Consider the following 21,641-nt stretch of genomic DNA (forward strand, 5'->3'; position numbering starts at 1 on the left):
ATACTCAGAGTAACTCAGGAAATAGGTGGAAATGCCAGCATTAGGACAAAGATCTGTCTGATTCCAAGTACAAAGAGGACAGGAAAATCTATGGAGCCATTTATCAAATACTTAGTCTAGGCATTGGGAACCTTTACATCCAAGCATCTCTCCAATCTTCCTCTGCCTGGTAGTATTTCTATCATCTCATTTTAAAGACTACAATACTCTTAATCATTCTTCTGGGTTCAGTTTTTATTCCACATGAATTCGTCTTTCCAGGTTGCCAGTGAGATATAACAGAAAGAATTACTACCTTCACATTTAATTGCCAGCTCTGCCACTGTGTGGCTATGTGATCTTGGTTAAAACACTTCATTTACAGTTTCAGTTTAGAGGCTATAAGATGGAGATAATATCTGCCTGTTATAAAAGGTTTTGGATATGAGTTTGAAATCTGCTTCTTTGAGCTTTTTTATTTCTTAACTGTAAAGTAAGGATACCCCAATCTCATAGGATTGTTGTAAGAATTCAATTACATGATACCTATAATGTGCCTAGCACTTAAATATACGATGGGAACACATAATGGGAACTCAATAAATAGAAGACAGCATTATTATTATTTCACAGGCTGTTTGTTCATTTACATCATTAATTCATTCATTTAACAGGTATTTACTAAGCATCAGTTGGGTTTCAGGTACTATCCTAGGTGGCAGGAATGTAGCAGTTAACAAATAAAGTTCCTGCCCTCTAAGAACTTGTATTCTAGTAGTGGGGAGACAATAAACAACTATATATCTATTATGTCAGACAGTGAACAGTTCAGTGGAGAAAAAGAGCAGGATAAGAGGAATAGGGGTTGTCAGTCTGGCAGGGTGGGGAAGGTAGGGCAAAGAGGGGAGGGAAGGAAGACTATTATTTTACATGCGTTGGTCAGCAAAGGCCTCAATAAAAAGGCAGTATTTGAGCAGGAAGTGAGAGCTTAAGCACTATCTAGAGGAAGACTATTTTAGCAGAAGAAAGAACAAGTGCAAGGCCCTGAAGTGGCCACATGTTTCATGGTGTTGTACAAATAGCAAAGACAACGGGGTAAATGGAAATGACTGAGTAGGAGAGGGGTCAGAGAAATGCCTGGTAATTAGATCAAGAAAGGTCTTTCATTCTGAACTGGATGGAGAGCTATTATAGGGTTTGAAAAGAGAAGTGACGTGATTTGCCTTATTAAAAAAGTCACTGTCTTTTTTGAAAACAAGACTGAAGGGGATCGCAGATGGAGGCAGAGGCCAGTAGGACATCATTATAATAATTTGAACAAGAGATTATAGGGGTTTGGGTTGGAGTTCACTTGTAGAAGTAGTGAGAAGTAGATTCTGGGTATACCTTGAAAGTAAAACCAACAGATTTTGCTTATGAGTTGGATGGAGAAATGAGAGAAAGAGGAGTCAAGCATAACACTAAGGTTTCTTGCTTGAACAAAAAGAATGAAGCTGACATTTAATGAGATAAGGAAGACTATCGGTGGAGCAGGTTTTGGGGGATAGTAGGAATCAGGAGTTCAGTTTTCACTATGTTTCATGTGAGATGCCTACTGGATGCTAAGTGGAGTAGACAGCTGTATGCAGAAATGTCTGGAGATGAGAGAATTTAGACTGGATACATACATTTGTGAATTGTAACTGTGTATATTACATTTATCGCCACAAGACTGGATGAGCTCACTTAGATAGTGACAGTAGAAAGAGATCAAAGGACTGGCATTTATTGAGCACCTGCTATGTGCCAGTAATGTGAATCTGTAAATTATGGAATACTGTATGGGTAATTATTCTTACTGTGATGATAATCATGATGACTATATCATTCTGTTACTCAACAGATTTTGCATGGAATAAAGCCAAGCTCCTTTGCCTGGTATTCCAGGTTTTATATATCCTGTCCTCAATCTTCCTTCAGTCTTTTCTCAGGACTTTATTATACAAAGTCCCCTTGTTTCAGCCAGTTTGGTCTACATGGTACCATCTAGCCATGGCTTTGTGCTCTTCAGCATTAGCCCTTTTTTCTCAAGCTGTCCTAGCTATTGGAGAATGTTCTCCTCTTAGCAACCCACCAAAAAATCCTATCTATCTCAGTTTTATTTAACTGCTATCTCTTTTAAACAGCCTTTTTTGGTTACCTAGGCCATCAAGGATCTACTGCCCCTTTGGCTTGTCTATTCTTTGGACCCACTGCAAGAACTGCATATAGGGATTGTTTGTATGAGAGGCTGAAATACTCTCAAATGTGGGACCATGCCTTATTCCTTGGCACGACAATAAGCACAATGGCGAGCAAGACAAAACTGTATTGGATAAACAGGGTGTGAAATACAAGTAAGTGTATATTTTACCAGCATTTGGCAGCAACCCAGAATTAGGAATTACAAGGTAAAATGAAGAAATCAGAGATAATGAAATCTTTACAAATATATAATACTGAGCTTCATTTACATGTTGAAAGTATTTTTCTAGATGATAATCCACCTGACTGATTTATTTCTTATCAGGCTCAGGAGGCATGATAACATAAGGATTAAGAACACAGGCTCTGCAGTCATATACCTAAGGTTTGTATTTAGTTCTGATATTTACTACAACATTGGGCAAGTTACCTAACCTCTTTTTTGTCTCGGTTTCCCTATTCCAAAGTGAATATGAGTATTTATCTTAAGGACAGTTTGTAGGATTAAGTGAGATAATATAAATAGGTCACTTAGAATAGTGTCGCGTATAGTGAGCCCTCAATAAATATTATTAAAAAAAATTTCTATCCTGAACATTTGGCTATAGGATAATCATCATGCTCATCATCACTTTTCATATTTGAATGGTACCTCACAATTTACAATGCACTTTTATGCACATTGCCTTATTTGAGCAATGCTATGGTCCTGGGAGATAAGCAGAATTTAATGTTTCTATTTTATAGAGAACTGAGATTTGGAGGGGGGTGTGCCTTATTCAAGGTTACACAGCTACTAAATGATCTTCTGATTCTCAGTTCCTTCCTCTGTATCATTGTTTTCTCTCTTTTTCATCTACTCAATCATTCTAGTGATAAGGCAGAGAGACCCCTTAGAATTATGAGTTTTCAGACTGATTCAGTGGGTAAGGAAAGCATCATTGTTAGGAGATAGGAAAGGGGAGATGTTAGCTGAAGAGTACAAAGTTATAGTGAGACATGAAATATAAGTCCTAAGATTGACTGCACAGCATGGTGACCATAGTTAATAATAGTGTATTAAATATTTCAAAATTGCTAAAAGGGTAGATTTTTAAAGTTCTCACCTTTTTAAAAAGAAAGTAGGCGAGGTGACAGATATGCTAATTACCTTGATTTACTCTTTCTACAATGAATATATATATACCAAAACACCACATTGCACCAGGTGCAGTGGCTCATGCCTGTAACCCTAGCACTCTGAATGGCTAACGTGTGCAGATCATTTGAGCCCAGGAGTTTGAGACTAGTCTGGGCAACATGGCGAAATCCCATTTCTATAAAAAATACAAAAATTAGCTGGATGTGGTGTCTTGCACCTGTGGTCCCAGCTACTCAGGAGGCTGAGGTGGGAGGACCACTTGAGCACAGGAGGCTGAGCCTGCAGTGAGCCATAATCACATCACTGCATTTCAGCCTGGATGACAGGCACTCTGTCTCAAATGACAACAAAACTGCATCACATTGTACCCCATAACAATATAAAATTATATGACAATTAAAATTTTATTTTTATTTATTTTTTTGAGATGGAGTCTTGCTCTGTTGCCCAGGCTGGAGTGCAGTGGTATGATCTCAGTTCACTGCAACCTCTGCCTCCCAGGTTCAAGTGATTCTTATGTCTCAGCCTCCCAAGCAGAGTAGGTGGGATTATAGGTGTATGCCATCACACCTGACTGACTTTTGTATTTTTAATAGAGGCAGGTTCTCACCATGTTCATCAGGCTGGTTTCAAACTCCTGACATCAAGTGATCTGCCTACCCCAAGTGCTGGGATTTCAGGCATGAGCCACTGTGCCCGGCTGACAATTAGAATTTAAAAAATTTAACACTTCTGTTTTTCCAGCTGGAACCATGGAGGGTACACAAGAGAAGAAGAAGAAGAAGGTTCCTGCTGTGCCAGAAACTCTTAAGAAAAAGCAAAGGAATTTCTCAGAGCTGAAGATCAAGCACCTGAGAAAGAAGTTTGCCCGAAAGATGCTTTGAAAGTTGAGGAGGAAGCTTATCTATGAAAAAGCGAAGCACTATCACAAGGAATATAGGCAGATGTACAGAACTGAAATTCGAATGACAAGGAAAGAAAGGAAAGCTGGCAACTTCTGTCTACCTGCAGAACCCAAATTGGCATTTTTCATCAGGATCAGAAGTACCAATGGTGTGAGCCCAAAGGTCCAAAAGGTGTTGCAGCTTCTTCGCCTTTGTCAAATCTTCAATGGAACCTTTGTGAAGCTCAACAAGGCCTCAATTAACATGCTGAGGATTGTAGAGCAATATACTGCATGGGGGTACCCAAATCTGAAGTCAGTAAATGAACTAATCTACAAATACGATTATGGCAAAATCAATAAGAAGCGAATTGCTTTGACAGATAACTCTTTGATTGCTCGATCTCTTCATAAATATGGCATCATCTGCAAGGAGGATCTGACTCAGGAGATCTACACTGTTGTAAAATGCTTAAAGAAGCAAGTAACTTCCTGTGGCCCTTCAAATTATCTTCTCCACGAGGTGGAATGAAGAAAAAGACCACCCATTTTGTAGAAGGTGGAGATGTTCGCAACAGGGAGGAGCAGATCAACAGGCTTACTGGAAGAATGAACTAAGGTGTCCACCATGATTATTTTTCTAAGCTGGTCAGTTAATAAACAGTACTTGCTCTCAAACTGAAATATATTGTTGTCTTTGTGATTTTTTTTTGTTGTTGTTGTTAGCCTGCCTTTGTCTTCCCTTCACTATTGTCGTAAGTCTGGTGTGTGATAAAATTAAGCCAAATCAACAGGCCGTTACATGCAAAATTAGGGTCTAGTTTGTGTGAAAGACATCTCTTGGCTTTTTAAAAGTCTTTTCTCTACAAAAGATCTTAATTTTTTGCCTTTGAACTGTGTTGAATGATTCAAAATGGGTTTATTCTAAGAAAGACTCTTTTACAAACATTTGTACATGATTTGTAGGTCAGGTAATACAACTTTGGTTTATGGAAAAAACTGAATTTAGTTGCTAAAGTTCATTTTTCAAGCTTTTCCTTGTTCATAAACTACCATGTAAATGTGTTGTTTTCCTTTTGCATTCCATTTTCGTGCTCCTGTTTTGCATCTTTTGCCATACTTAGGTGAGTTACTAATAACTGTTACATATTGTGGGTATTATGAAGGAAGAAATAAAATTTGTGCAAATTATTTCAGAGCATCTGGTGAAATTAATGAGCAAAAACTTGAAAGGTTTTGGTATTTTATAAATACCATTCCTCTATATTTCACATATCATCTCACCTAGCCTAGTGAACAATGTAGAGGGTAACATGAAGTACACACAGTAAAAGCAAAAACGTTTGTGGTCTTCAAAAAATTTTAAACTTATAATTTAGAAAATAATAAATATATTTTAAAAATGAATAACCTGAAGAAATATAAACTGCCCTTGCTAGTATTTTTCCTTTAAATTATGTTGCTGTTGTGTCAGGTTAGAGTTTCATATACAGACAAGCAGCAGCTGTATTATTCTTCTAAACCCTTTGCTATTTACATTCTTTTGGGTGTTGTAAATATTATGTAAACCATTTTTTACCAAATGACTTCTACCTATAAATTCAGGTGTGCTGTCAAAATAATCTAGGAGCATTTTTCTTTACAACGTAACTTTTGAAAATAAGGCAATCGAGAGGCCTAGGGGGCAGTCCTCAGTGGTCATTAATTAATTGAATGTACACCCTCAAGCAAGTAATTTCTCCTCAAGGCCTCGTGTTCCACTACTAACACCATGCCTGTCTTGGTATCTCCCAACGCTGACAGAGGAGGAGTAGGATAATTCTGTGAATGTATCTGGTACCTTAATGAGGTCTCTTGTTTCTTTCAGTCAAGCAGTTTATTGTGGTTTAATGGTGAGATGCATGTGGTGAGGAGGTAATCAGAAGAAGTGAGAACTGAGCAGGAAAAGGAGATGGTATGAAATTTTGAAAGATTTTATATGCCATGGTAAGGAGTTTAGAGTTTTCCTGTGGGCCATTAGAACCACTGGAGGCTTTTAAGCAAGGGGGTGGGGGGGGGCGGGGGGGAGAGGGCGAGGGCGAGGGCAAGGGAGTGGGGAAGAGAGAGAGAGAGAGAGAGAGAGAGAGAGAGAGAGAGAGATAGATATCAAAGATGTTTAAAAAAATAAGTCAAGAGACAGTGGGGAGGATAGATGTGGGGAGGCAAGACTGGAGGTAGGGAGATGAATTAGGAAGCTATAGGTTTAATTTGGGCTATGACGACTTGGGCAGTGGTATACAGGGAAAGAGACTAAAAAAACAGATTTGAGAGAAGTTTACAGGCAAAATTAATATTGCGACCATCTAGATATTAGTTGTGTTCCCTTACACAATCATAGTTTTTTTTTTTATCTGAATCTTGATTATTTAGGGATATTGGAAAATCTCAAATAACCAGATATAATGATATAAAATTCCTGAGGGGAATGGAACAAGCTCAGCAGTAGTACCTTTAACATGTAGTTCACCAATAAGACGCTTCATCTTGGTTTATTTTGAGAACAAAGCTTTTAAGATACAGGTCGTTCAATGGTATTAAAGTTTTTCCTTCTGGATCTTGTTTTTAAAAAAAATAAAACTTAGTCTAATATAAATTGAAAATCAATCCCACTGCAATATTAGAGGTATTAACATATGAAGGTTGTTGAAGTACAAAATATTTAAAAACACTGGTGCTTGCAGCTGCAATTTACTGCATTTACCAGGTGGTCTCTAATGTTGATTTTCTAGTCCTATGACTCTAATTTTAAAGTAGAAGTCTATAATTTATTAACAGTTTTTAAAAGGACTCAATAATCTCAAAAAGCAACGGCCATGAGAAAACTTGGGTGTCAGTATCAGCTCTGCTTTTATAATTGTTCAAGTGACTTAAGTGCTTAATTTGATTCTCCCATCAGTAAAGTGGCAGCATTGGCCTTCATATCTCTGAGATCTTTTGCAAATATCAGACATTAAGATTTCAATGATAAGCCGGGCGCAGTGGCTCAAGCCTGTAATCCCAGCACTTTGGGAGGCTGAGGCGGGTGGATCACGAGGTCAAGAGATCGAGACCATCCTGGTCAACATGGTGAAACCCCGTCTCTACTCAAAATACAAAAAATTAGCTGGGCATGGTGGTGCGTGCCTGTAATCCCAGCTACTCAGGAGGCTGAGGCAGGAGAATTGCCTGAACCCAGGAGGCGGAGGTTTCGGTGAGCCGAGATCGCGCCATTGCACTCCAGCCTGGGTAACAAGAGCGAAACTCCGTCTCAAAAAAAAAAAAAAAAAAGATTTCAATGATATATTCTAAAGTCTGGGTTACATCTAGATCAGGCATCCCCAAACTTTTTACACAGAGGGCCAGTTCACTGTCCCTCAGACCGTTGGAGGGCCGCCACATACTGTGTTCCTCTCACTGACCACCAATGAAAGAGGTGCCCCTTCCTGAAGTGTGGCGGGGGGCCGGATAAATGGCCTCAGGGGGCCGCATGCGGACCATGGGCCATAGTTTGGGGACGCCTGATCTAGATATTTGAAACTCAAATTTGATATCCATCACTGTTCTAGAGAAAGAATTACTGCTGCCATGTTTTCTTTAACTATAAACCCTTCCCACCTCTTCTGCCTCTCTCTATTTAGGTTTTATGTGGTATAAAGACAGTAATTTATATTCATTTAATATAACTCTTACCAATGTTCAGTATACTGGAGTGAGATTCATATGCAAGTCTACCACTGAAGCATTTGCTTCTGACTGTGTTATTCTGCCTCCACTCACTGAACATCTCTCTGTGCAAGGCTCACACCAAATTCACTTCCTTTTTAACGCTGAAACTGGGCTATCAGTTATCCTTCTAACTGTGGGTATAATTTGCAATACAATTTGCTTTAGATGTGTGTTTTTACTAGAATGTGAACTCTTCAAGGTCAGTAACAATTTTTAAAAAATTTCTGTATATCACCAGTGTCTAGTATGAAGGCTGACACAAAGTGGTTGCACAGCAAATGTTCTGCTATAACGAGAGAACAAATACATGAATTAAAGGTGAATTAAACTGCTTTTATCTCCTTTTGGTGGTAAACAGTATCCTTGTGTTATCTATGAAATCAGGTCAAACTTCATCTAGCAGTAGCTTGCCATTGTTTTTCTTCACTGTTTGCATTGTTGGTTCTTAGCACAATAAAAGTGATGGGTGACAGAGGAAGGAATCTGTATAAATTTGAAAGGCTTTTTCCTCAGTACATTTAAACAAACCTTTACTGAAGGCCTATTCTAGGAAAATCCTGCTGGAGTGTGCTTATACTCATTCTCCTGCTCTTTTAAGTCTTACAGGGTGACACAAAAATTATAAGTTATAGTTACACAGAAAGAAACCCAGAAAGATGGGACAAAATACAAATTCCTTCATTACTTTGTTTTACATATAAAATAAAAGAATATAGTTTGTTTCTGAATGCATGTCTGTTTGGGGATTCATATCTATAAATCTGGAAAAAGGCATGTTCTCTAGGCTAGAACAGGAGTTGTGTGATTATATCACTGGCAATACACATGGGCTATCAGTGGACACTTGGAGTTCACCTGTCATTCCTCATCCTCCTTTTCTAGTGCTTTCCAGTCATTTTATAAACTGAAAGACCTCATTTTCCAATTGTAGGTAGAGCTCCTTTGAAGAATGCGGATATGGGTAGGCAAAAAATGGACTTAGATGAGACATAATGAAATTCTTAATTTTATGAATTGAAAGACCTCACTTTCCAATTGTAGGCAGAGCTCCTCTGAGGGATGTGGATATAGGTAGACAAAAAACAGAGAGAAGAAGAGTTGTGGGATAAAGAAATAAGAAGAAGGGAAGAATGGAAAGATGGGGGAGAAGATAAAAGTGGTAAAACAGGACTGGAAAAAAGAGAATGGGAAGAAGAGGTGGGGAGGGGAGAAAAGGGAAGATAAGGAAGTGGCACAGAAGAGGAAGGCTGGGGGATACTGACAACCTCATACCAAGGGATATGAGGATAATCAGCTTTTCTGGGAAGGGCCTATGTCTGGGCCACTGCTGGTCCGGAGAGGAGCTGGGGGGCTGGCAGCAGTCCCTTACTCTAACTCAGAGACAGGAGTTGGACTATAGGAAGAGTAGTGGGTGAGTGCCCTTACTCAGCTTTTAGGATTCAACTACTTCATTTCCAATACAATGCCCAAGTAAGGCAAATGGGCCACTGATGTTCACATGGCTCTAACATGTCCAAGAGGTAGAGCTCTGGCAATAAATACTATTCCTTCTCTTAGTAATTGTTATTAGCAAAATAGGGGAAACACACACACACACACACACACACACACACACGCATGCACCCTCAATATCAAGTAACTCAATGCTTCCACAACTTGACAATCAGCTTTTCTGAGGAAGGCCTAAGTCTGCTGCTATTCTGGTTGTTGTACAGTGCTCAGTTCATGGAAGTATGCCCAGCAGACATTTAGTAAATGGTTAGACAGCTGGTAAATCTTAACATGAAGTATTATTTTGGTTGGGGGTGGATAGCAGGCACGGGAGGTACAGAAGAACACTTAGCAGGTCCTCTGCTGAGAAACCAGTCTTTGCTTTGTGGAGAAAAGGCTGAAGACACAATTAAGACTCCTAAAGTTAGGCTTATATTATTTGTTATTAAAGAGGCAAGGTCTTAAGATGTGCTTTTTAACAGTCTTTAGTTTGGCTGTAATTTAAGATGACTTTTACAAATTAGATCCTAATCCTTGCAGACACAGATGGCTGTTACAGAATAGCCTTGCAAAAACACCAGTCATTTGACTTGAAAGATAACTCAGAGAAGAATAAAGCGTCTTTAACTCTCACCCCACCCCTGGCTCTAGGAGGCCTAAAGAGTCCTGGGTGGGCTTTCTTAGTTTAGGTCTGGAATCTGGGTGGGCCTAGAGCATCTGTTTTTATTTGGAACAGCCTCTCTGTTCATTCTGGAACCAGAGATTAGGGGAGCCAGAGGCTGTTAACATTCAACAACAGTTACTGATGCTGATGTGTGAGGCACACGCTGGCAACCACAGGGAGATAGTAGCAGGCCCAAGGGCACTCTGCGTTTCGCAGCACATTTCTCCTGCTTCCTTTCAACAGCAACTTTCCACGGTTCACAGTTTTACCCTGTGGAAAGTTGTTCTCAATATTGATCAAAAAGCCTAGCTTCTTTTAAGATATTTTTACCCTATCCCTGTCAGTAACAAGCTTTAAAATTTAATTTGAAAGAAAATTAAGTTTAAAAGACAGAAAGTCCTTAGACTCTATTTCTTCTAGTACCTCCATTTTAAAAAATGAGGCCCACCCAGAAAGGGAGTGACTTAAAACTAAGGATTGGCAAGGGCAAACTTAGCTCCTAAGTTTTTTAAGTTCTCTGAGGTGAGATTTTCATCAAAGAACATAAAGCATGAGAACCAGGCTGATCTTGAACCCTCTGATAATGGTTCTTTGTTAAATGTTCACACACTGACAGTTCAACTTCAGTGACAGAAGTTAAGGTAGTTTTCTTACTTGGCTGTGTGATAAGAACACATGTAGGCATGTGTTCCCTTGTGCATGCCTGTGTGCCTTATATACAAATAAAGGGGATTACCTTGGAGCAGTAGGCAGGGCTAGTGAGCAAAGGAACAATAGTCAGGACCTGGGAATCCACTACAGTCTCCTGGGCTTAGAAATAAATAAGTCAAGATCCTCTTTCCACCCAGAGGGTATATCACTAGTTTCTGTCTCTATGCTGCAAACCTGACAGCCAACGTGAGAGACTTAGATGAGCTTTAATGAAATTCTGGGTTTTGGTATGCTAGGTTACTATACTATACCTACTAGGTGACTAGATTAGGTATAGTAACCTAGCATAATGAAATCACAGAATATTAAGATTTACTGTATATTTCAGAGCTAAGCAAGTCCAAGTCCCATCCCACACAAAGCAGAAATACCAGGAATGAATCCTTCTCCATATATATCTGTTACTGCTGAAAAGAGTAGTACCCAGTAATCTCCAATGACAGGAAAATTAACACTTCACAACACAAGATATTCCTTTCTTAGAAAATGCTCTGGTCTTTACTTATTTAGAGGTAATGTTGCTCAAATGATATGATTTTCAGTTCCCTCACCTTCCTACTGTCCCTGCTCCAGACATGCTCCTATTTCTTCAGGCTTCCTTTTTCAGCATGAAGCCTAAAGACTCTTTCAGGGGTATTAGGGGTAGTTTAAAAATTTTTTTTATTTCCATAGGTTTTTGGGGAACAGGTGGTATTTGGTTACATGAGTAAGTTGTTTAGTGGTGATTACTGAGATTTTGGTACACCCATCACCCGGGGTAGTTTATCTTAGTGCAGAGTTAAAAAGGACCATTATGTTATCCTCTGGTTGGGATTTCACCTCTAAATGGGAGCTACCTTTTTTTTGGGAGCCACAACACGTTATTTATATATATTCAGCTTAATTAAACCATAACCTCTACTAAAGGAAACTATTTCTACATATTTCTGTAAAATTTCTGCAGCTTCATTTTGTGTAAGTTTCACTATTTTAAGATTTTATTGAATCTTATTTTTCATTATCTATAAATCTGATAGTCTTCTAAATGGTTGCCAATAAATAAGATAAGTAATAAAAGATTAAAAACAGAGCCTTTTGGTTCCCTACAAGGAGATGGTGGTTAACATTTTTTAGACGCAATCATTTAATCAGCAATGAATCTAACATATCTACATCTCTCTACTTTGTCCCAGAATACTATGAGAAACTATCAAATATTGCGCTGAAATGCAAGCACGCAGTGAATATAGGTCACCCTCTCTGACTTCCCAGGCTAGTAAGACTATCAAATCACAAAATACTCTTTGTTTTGCATGACTCATTCTTCGTAAACCTATATTCGTTGATCCTGATATCTAAGCGTTAAGCTGTTAAACATACAATTCTTGGGTAGATTCTGAGGTCTACAGAATATATCTCATTTGAGGAATACAGATGAGACCTCAGCAAAGACTGGAATGCTGGAATAGGGAAAACAGCTAGGAAAAAAGATCTAGTACCTAATTTCTTACATAGGTTACTGGGTATATGTCTGTTGGCCTGAGAAGCCATACATTCTCCAAAAGCTAAGGAGAGAATGGCGTGCAGAACAAAGGACTCCTGGGATGCCTTGGAGTTGCCTGCACCATGGGACTTTTCTTGAACCACTTTGTTCAGCTTTAACAATGGCATATCTCCCGCCAGGATATGCTTCCTGAGATAAGTATGGGAACTTACATCTCTCCTAGGAAAGGTGCTCAGTAACTTGTACTCATCCCATGGAAATCCTTTGGAAGCTACAAAATCAAAGACAATCTGGAGCTTGCTGCTGGCCAGGAAACGGCGTTCCAAGAACTCGCCACTGGGGGTCCGGATCCGCAGTTTGCTCACAGGCTCAGCATTTTCTTCTTTTGGCTCAGGAGGCAGGGCTTGCTCTAAGGACAGCCGGATGGCCTAAGGAGAGCAAAAACCAGGTGTTAAAATATGGGATGGACTGGACTATGGAGAGTGGGAGAGAAAGAGACCAGAAGAAAAGCTGCTGCTTTCCAGAAATTCATTGAAAAGTCACTGCCTCATTTATTAAACAAGCCTAATGCTTGAACAATAGAATCATGTATTTTTCATTTTCTTAATATTAGCCCAACAGGCAATTAATTAAAATAAATTCCACCTTGATGACACATATTATTAAATTGATAGTAAACTACAGAGAAAAAGCATTTTTTTAAACTGAAGGGCTCAGATATTTGTGATCAGAGACATTCGTATCAAATACCCAATTGATATCTTTCTAGGGTATGAATTAAAGCTTTTAGATGCATTCAGAAAAGACACATACACACACACACACACACACAGATATATTTATATTTGAGAAATACGCTTTTCAAGTAGAAACAACTGCACAGTTTGTAAAATACTGGATTATTATGTTTATGTCAAAATGGAATGGGTAAATTGTTTAGGGTGATGAAATGTTTTGGAAATAGTGGTGATGACTGAACAATACTGTGAATACAATTACTGCCACTGAATTGTGTACTTAAGAATAGCAAGTTATTGTGTATATATATATATTGCCACAATAAAAGAAAAATTTTAAAAAATGGAAAGAACTTCAAATATCAGGCTTATTGGCAGAAGGAGACCACAGTCCTAGTTCTGGCTTTGCCACTAACTCACTATGGGATTTGGTCAAATCTTAGTGATTCATTTCTGGACCTACAAGATGGACCAAACTCTTCATTTTACAGATGAAATACAGACTTAAGCAGGTGGGGTAAATTGTTGGAAGATCTCATGGCTAGCATGGGCTTGAGTATTACAGGTTTTAGCATTATATTACATTGTTTCACATTTGAGACATTCCATTAAAAGGAGATTGTCTCTGAGGTCCCTGACAACCTTGGAATCCATAAAAATCACTAAAACCTTTTTTGTCTAGCATCCTGACAAAGATTTCATGTTACAATCTATGAGATTCATTGAAAGCAGTGCCCTGAGGAAATTCATAGCCTTAACATTCTTATGCCATTATAAATCAAATAATAAAAATAAGTGAGTTAAGAATTAGATTTAAAAAACTAGTGAATTATCAGTGTCTGGAAATAAAACAAATTAAAAGCTAGTGGGGAAAAAAACAATAAAATAAGTGGAAGAAAGGCTGAGAATAAAAGTATAAAGAAATTTTTTTTTTTTGATTCTCCAAAGAGAACCAAAGAACCAGCTTATTTGTTAGCCGACTAGCTACACATTTCTTTTTTTCCCTAAATTATTTCTACAGGGGTAGAGGAAACAAGGTGGAAGAGGTGACAGTGGGTGTTTTCCGATTATACCTTTCTATATTTTTGACCTACACAAATTATGTTACAAAATGTTTAAAATAACCAACAGAAAAAGTTTGCTCAGACACAAGTATGGATAAGAACTAAGGTAATTTATGTGTCATGCAGGTTAATTTGGTTGGTTCTAACACAGAAGTATTTTTTTTTAATCATTCAAACTTTCTACAATGTGTAGAAAAAGCTAGTCTCGCTTATGACTGAGGATACTTTCCTTCTGGAGGCACTGAATAACCACCTACCTTATAGGGGATTACAGAGATGGGAATTACACAGACAATATATGTAAAAAATTTTCAGTGTGGTATCTGACACAATGTTGTACAATCAACACTACTATTTATTTCCAAAACTTTTTCATCACTCAGATACTTTTCCTTATTTTTTCAGGCAGATTTTATATATTTGAAACTTTTTTCAAAATTTGAGTCAGTGTTGTATAAAGCTTTATCCTTTCTGTTCAAAGTCATGCATTTTGGAATTGTTTTAAAGTTTTTATTAAAGTATAATGTATATATGAAAAAGTGTACAAATGTTAAGTGTACAACTTGATAAAGTTTTAAAGTCAACATATCTCTAAAACTAGAACCCTGATCAAGCATGCCCTTTCCTGGGAATTACTGCCCCTTAAAGTCAGTATTCTGACTTCTAACACTGAGTCCAGTTTTAAAATTTTTAATTAAATGTAATGTTATAGTTAGAAACACAGGTTTTGGAGTATGACAGATATGCATTTAAATCCTGGCAATTAGGCAAATGACAGTATTTATGAATTTCAGTTTCCTCATAGAAACAGAGCTAATAACATCTTCCTCACAGCATCCTTCTATAAGACGCAGAATGGTTTTAGGTGGGCCACCACATCACACTACTCTTACTTCCTCCCCGTGGATCACACCAGCTACTTAGTCAGTTCTGATGAGAGAACCTGGATACCTTGGTTGCTTGTGCAGGATTCACATGCTAATTATGATTCTTTTTATGGGAGCCTCTGATCACCACTGTTTCCAATTGGCCATCTTGGCCCTGTCCCTGACCCCACTTAGCAAGTGCTGACACTTGGTTGGCACTCAGTGACAATTGCCGAGCACTGATCCTCATGCAATACATAATACTGTGATCAACAGATGACAGTTGTTGGTGTTATCATTTTTGTTATGATTATTTCTTCTCACCTACTTTAAATCAGAAGCTAATGTGATATTTCTTGGTTTTCCCTCCTTCTCTCCCTTTAATCCACCTGTCTGCTTGCTTTCTGTTTTGACATTTCCCTGCACAGTATAACAACAGATGCTACATTATTGTCTGAATTCAATCAATTATCTTACAGAAGAATAAACAACAGTAGCTCGTTATTCCATTCATTGTGCAGACAATATCTGCTCCTCAACGTATACAGTCTCCAGGGCTTTTCCCCAGAATGAAAACAGACCTCATATGTCCCACACCAATGGATCAATGTGGAAAACAATAAAGAGATATGAGGCAAATCAGCAACCTTGGGATTTGAATACCCAACAGTTCTCACAAAAAACAAAAACAAAAATACATTAGTAGTTCAGTTTACACTGTTGTAAAACAACCATATAAAGGACACCTACATTCAAACACAGTCATAGTAAACACCATTGTTAAGCTTCAGTTTGATCTGCTCAACAAATATAGTTTATTTGCATTATTTTTGGTTTGGAATAAAACATGGAAACCTGGTATAGGTTAGAAATACTAACTAATCTTTGACTTTTTTTACTAAAAATATGTGAGCATTTAAAGCATTCACAGCTGAGGGATGAGAAATGAGGCTATTTTTTTAAGTGAAATTAGGCCATGAAAATAGATACCCACAAAAGACTGTTGCTATAGCATTACATTTTTTAATCAGAAAGAATAATATGCACTTACAATAGTCTCTTACAATAAGAATCAAAGACTGGCTTAATTTACTTACATACACACAGATGTATGCATAAATACACACACACAATAACCTCTAGGCTTCTATGAGTATGTACTAATAACCGTTTATAGCTGGCTGAGGCATAGTGTTAAATAGGCTAAAGCTAACATTCATTAATTCCATGATTTCTTACTGAGCGTCTTCTATGAGTCATGCATTGTTCCAAATGATGGGAAAATAACTGTTATTTTTTGGATAAAAAATTCTGCCTAAATGGGCCCTACATTCTAGTAGGGTTGGAATACAGACAACAAACACACACATAGGGAAAGACAGTATGTGCTACGTAAGGACTTTTCAGTCAACGATGACTATATACCATGGTGGTCTCATGTGATTATAATGGAGCTGAAAAATTCCTATTACCTAGTATTTAGCAAACTATATTTTAATTGTTATTTAGGATGTACTCCTTCTATGTACTTTTAAAAAAAGTTAACAGTAAATAAGCCCCAGGCAAGTCCTTCAGAAGGTATTCCAGAAGAAAGCATTATTATAATAAGAGATGACAGCTCCATATGCGTTACTGCCCCAAAGACCTTCCAGTGGACAAGATGTGAATGTGGAAGACAATGATATTGACAATCTACACCCTGTATAGGCCTAGGCTAATGTGCATGTATCTTAGTTTTTAACAAAAAAGTTTAAAAAGAAGAAAAAAAATTTTAATAGAGAAAAACTTATAGAATAAGGATATAAAGAAAGACAAATTTGGACAGCTGTACAATGTGTGTTTTAAACTGTTATTACAAAAGAATCAGAAAGTTAAAAAAATTAAAAGTTTACATAAAGCAAAAAAGTTATAGTAAGCTAGGCTTAATTCATTGCTGAAAAAAGAAAAAAGTAGACCTACTATGGCCTAAGTGTACAACGATTATGAAGTCTACTGTAGTGTAATGTCCTAGGCCTTCATATTCACTCATCACTTGCTCACTGACTCACTCAGAGCAACTTCACTCTTGCAACTCCATTCGTGGTAAGTATCCTATACAGGTGCACCACATTTTATCCTTTGTACTGTACCTTTTAATCCTTTCTAATTGTACCTTTTCTATGCTTAGATATGTTTAGGTATACAAATACTTACCATTGCATTATAGTTGCCTGCAGTATTCAATACAGTAACATGCTGTACAGGTTTGTAGCCTAGGAGTTAACGGGGTATACTATATAGCCTAGGTGAGTAGCAGGTTATACTCTCTGTTTGTGTAAGTAAAGTGTAGCATGTTTGCTTATCAATGAAATTGCCAATGACATATTTTCCCATCCTTAGGTGACACAGAGTGTATATCATTTGTCACAAAGTGGTGAGTGCTATGGAGGGAGTGCAGGGAATGCTGGTAGAAGGTGGGGACAGGGGTAAAATTTTAAATACTGTAAACCACAGTAAGCAAAGGTCTAAAGGAAAGAGGGTGTCACATGGACATTTAGATCTAAAAGAAATATACTATAGGCAGGAGTCACAGCAAATAACAAGGCCCAGGTACCTGGGTTGATTGAAGGACAGCAAGGCAGCCAATGTAGCTGGAACAAAATCAGCAAGGGTAGAGGAGTAGAAGTTAGAGTGGAAACAAAGGAGAGGGGTGGTTAGATCATAGATGGCTTTGGGAAGGCTAATTAATAATGATTTTCCTATTTTAAAATTAGTGTATAATTTATATACAGCAAATTCTATCTGTTTAAATGTACAGTTCTGTGAGTTTTGACAAATATATACATTTGCATAAATACAATCACCAATAAAGAAGAGTTCTATTACCTCTCTCCCTATCCAAATTTCTTCATCCCCAGCTCCTAACCTCTAATCTTTATTGATTCTAGTTTTGTCTTTTCTAGAATGTTATATAAATATATAAATGTTATGTATAAATGTTACATGACTTCCTTCACATAGCACAATATATTTAAGATTCATTCATGTTGTTGAATATATCAGTAGTTTGTTGCTATTTATTGCTAAGTAGTATTCCATTGTATAGCTACATGTACAGTTTGATGACCCCTTCACCAGTTGAGGGATACCTGGGCTGTTTCCAAGTTTAGGTGATGACAAATAAAGCTGCTATAAACATTTTCATATATATTTTTGCATAAATGTAAACTGCTTTGTGTGAAAGCAGTTTACTGTTACTTTCATTTCACTTGTGTAAATATATACCTAGGAGAATGATTGCTGGATCATATGGTATATATATAACTTTACAAGAAAGTATCAAGCTAATTTCCAAAGTGGATGTACTATTTAGCATTCCCATAATTAATGTATAAGAGTTCAGTTGCTCCTCATCTTTGCCAGTACTTGGTATTGTCCCTTTTTCTTTTAAAAAGCCATTCTCAAAGGTGTACATATAGTGTGGTTTTAATTTCTAGCTCCCTAATGACTAAAAATGAGCATATTTTGATACGTTTATTGGCCTTCTGTATATTTTCTTTGATGAAGTGTCTTTAAAATATTAATACTTGGGTTGCTTTCTTATTATTGAATTTTTGGAGTTTTTTATGTATTCTGGACATCAGATACATGATTTCCCCCAGTCTGTGGTTTGTTTTTTCAATTTCCTAGTAGTATTTTACAAATAGTAGAAGTTTCTAATTTTGATAAAGTGTAATTTAGATATTTGTTATTTTATAGGTTGTATCTTTGGTGTCAGATCTAAGAAATCTTTGTCTGACTCAAGGTCATGAAGACTTTCTCCTATGTTTTCTTCTGGGACTTGAATAGTTTTAGATTTTACATTTAGGTCTATTACCCATTTTGAGTTAATTTTTGCTTGCGATGCATGCAAGATATAAATGGAAGGGTTTTTAAATTGGTTTTCTATGGGATTTTTTTGGATATGAATATCCAATTGTTGCAGAATCATGTGTTGAAAAGACTATCCTTTCTTCATTGAATTGCCTTTGTATCTCTGCTGAAAATCAATTGACCATATATGTGTGGGTCTATTTCTGGACTCCACTGACTCATGGGTCCGTCTTTTTGTAAATACAACAATGTCTCGATTATAGTAAGTCTTGAACTCTGATAATGTGAGTCCTCCAACTTTGTTTTCTTTTCAAAATTGTTTCAACTATTCCAGTTCTATTGTTTTTTTCATATAAATTTAAGAATCAGTTTGTTGGGGAGTTGGAGAGAGATAGCATGGGGAGAAATGCCAGATAGAGGTGATGGGGAGGAAGGCAGCAAATTACACTGCCACATGTGTACCTATGCAACAATCTTGCATGTTCTTCACATGTACCCCCAAACCTAAAATGCAATTAAAAAAAAAAAGAATCAGTTTGTCGATCTCTATAGAAAATCCTGTAGAAATCTGATTAGAATTACTGTAAGAATTCAGTTTTTATTTTGAGATGTAAGCTACTGCAAGTTTTTGAAGTGACAAGATGTAACAAATGATTTTTAAAGGATTAAGACTATAGGAAAGACAAAAATGAAGACATGGAGTCAAGTTTGGGAAGCTACTAAAGTAATCCAGAAACAGACAATGGTGGCTTAGAAGAGGGTGATAGTGGTGGAGTTAAGCATTTAAGTTTCGCATATATTTGTTGGCCCACAGGATTTGCTCATTAAATACAGATGTAAAAGAAAGAAGTCAAGGATAGTTACAAGGTTTCTGGCTCAAACAACTACAAAGATTTTCCATTTATTGAGATAGGGAAGATTGTAGAAAGAGCAGGTTTGGGTTGGGAGGGTAGGATCGGTTGTGCAGTTAAAACATATTAAGTTTCTGATGTATATGAGACATCTAAGTAGACATAATGGGCTAGCAGTTAGGTATTCAAGTCTGGAGTTCAGGGAAAGGGAGGAGCTGAAAATATAAATCTGGGAGTCAAACATATAGACAATATAATATAGTCATTTAAAATAGTATAATAGTCACAATATTGGATGATATCATCAAAGGAGTAGAATGGATTCCATATAGGGACAGTTTATTTGATCCGATTCTACAGTCTTTCTTTGCTCCTGGCAATAGGAGAGTATGGATAGATTACTACTACTATGACCTCATTTCTGGATAAAGTAAATAAGGCAAATGATCATATTTCCTAAATCAAAATTCAGATAGATGATTTTGGTTGCTTGTGGATATAAAGAAGTCTAGGCTGTGATTTGGACACCATGAAGCTAGAATTTCTGGTCTGTTTTAATGCTTCATGAGAACAATGGAATACTTCAAACTGGAAATATTGAAGAAATTGTGGATATATAGTCTCCATAATTATAATAAGGTATATTTACGAGTTGGCACCCACCTTATTGAACTGTAAAAATTCAATAAGATAATTAATGCTTATAAAGTGATCACCACCGAGTTTAGCACATACAAGTTGCACAATAGATAGTGGTAATGACGATGATGATGATGATGACAGGGATGATTATTATTATGGTCCAGTGGTGGTGGTATTATCTTTATGTGACAAAAGTAACTTACATACGATAAAAATACAAATTATAAAGAGCAGTTTTACCTTAATAACCAGTTTACAGTCCCACCATCATTCTTCAAATTTGGAGTAATAAATAGAATGAATACTGGACAGAAGCTCTGGTTCTGCTTTTATCAGGCTAACATTAGGTAAAAATTTAAAAGTAGGCTTAAAAATGTCTTTTAAAATTATTATTATTATATTTAAAAGGAGACAGGATCATGCCATATTGCTCTGGAGGGCCTTGAACTCCTGGGCTCAAGTGATTCTCCCACCTCAGCCTCCCAAGTAGCTGGGATTATAGGTGTGTTCCACTCTGTTTGCTAAAAATAGGCTTTTAAATCCTGCTATGATCTTACTTTCATCCTCTGTAAAACAGTAATGATAATATCATTCTTACCAATTGTATTAGTCTGTCTGCATACTGCTATAAAGAACTACCTGAAACTGGGTAATTTATGAAGAAAAGTGGTTTAATTGACTAACAGGCTTAACAGGAAGGATGACTGGGAGGCCTCAGGAAACTTATGGTGAAAGGCGAAGGGGAAGCAAAGCCCTTCTTTACATGGTGGCAAGAAAGAGAGAGCGAGGGAGGAAGTGCCACACTTTTAAACCATCAGCTCTTGTGAGAACTCTATCATGAGAACAGCAAGGGGGAAGGATGCCCCCATGATCCAATCACTTTACACCAGGCCCCTCTTTCAACATGTGAGGATTACAATTTGACATGAGATTTGGGTGGAGACACAGAGCCAAACCATATTGCCAATTTTGTAGAATGGTTGTGAAGGTGAAACAGAAAACTGAAGAGAAAGTGCCAAGGTTTCTAATTCCATGTTCTTCTGTTTTCTCACTTAGTAGTCATTAATATTATTTAATATTTTCTACTTAAGGTGGCATCAAGGCATAAAAGGAAACAAGTTTGGGTAGATAGGCAAAAATTAACTTTTCTTTCTGTCTTAGAGAACCATCAGCAAAAGCGAATAGCTTAGTAGCTATTCTCCTTCACCCATGATTCTCCAAAATTCAGCCCTTATAGCCATATCTCTAATTATTCAACTGTATACTAAGTTTGTTCATGTACTGTTCCCTGAGCAAGCCCTGTACCTTTC

The 21,641-nt window shown here is 37.2% G+C and overlaps 1 protein-coding gene and 1 pseudogene across 1 annotated transcript in view; one reads left to right on the forward strand and one right to left on the reverse strand.

Moving 5' to 3' along the window:
- The window catches only part of FAF1 (Fas associated factor 1), a 534,743-nt gene that overhangs the window by 22,332 nt on the left and 490,770 nt on the right, over positions 1–21,641 (reverse strand). Inside the window, exon 18 of the mRNA XM_003921572.4 lies at positions 12,532–12,747. Coding sequence (XP_003921621.1) covers positions 12,532–12,747 — 216 coding nt within the window. The remainder of the gene's footprint in view (positions 1–12,531; positions 12,748–21,641) is intronic.
- LOC120365940 (large ribosomal subunit protein uL30 pseudogene) lies at positions 4,096–4,867 on the forward strand (annotated as a pseudogene).

This window comes from Saimiri boliviensis, chromosome 11 (genome assembly GCF_048565385.1).
Source record: "Saimiri boliviensis isolate mSaiBol1 chromosome 11, mSaiBol1.pri, whole genome shotgun sequence".
Classification (NCBI taxonomy): Eukaryota; Metazoa; Chordata; class Mammalia; order Primates; family Cebidae; genus Saimiri; species Saimiri boliviensis.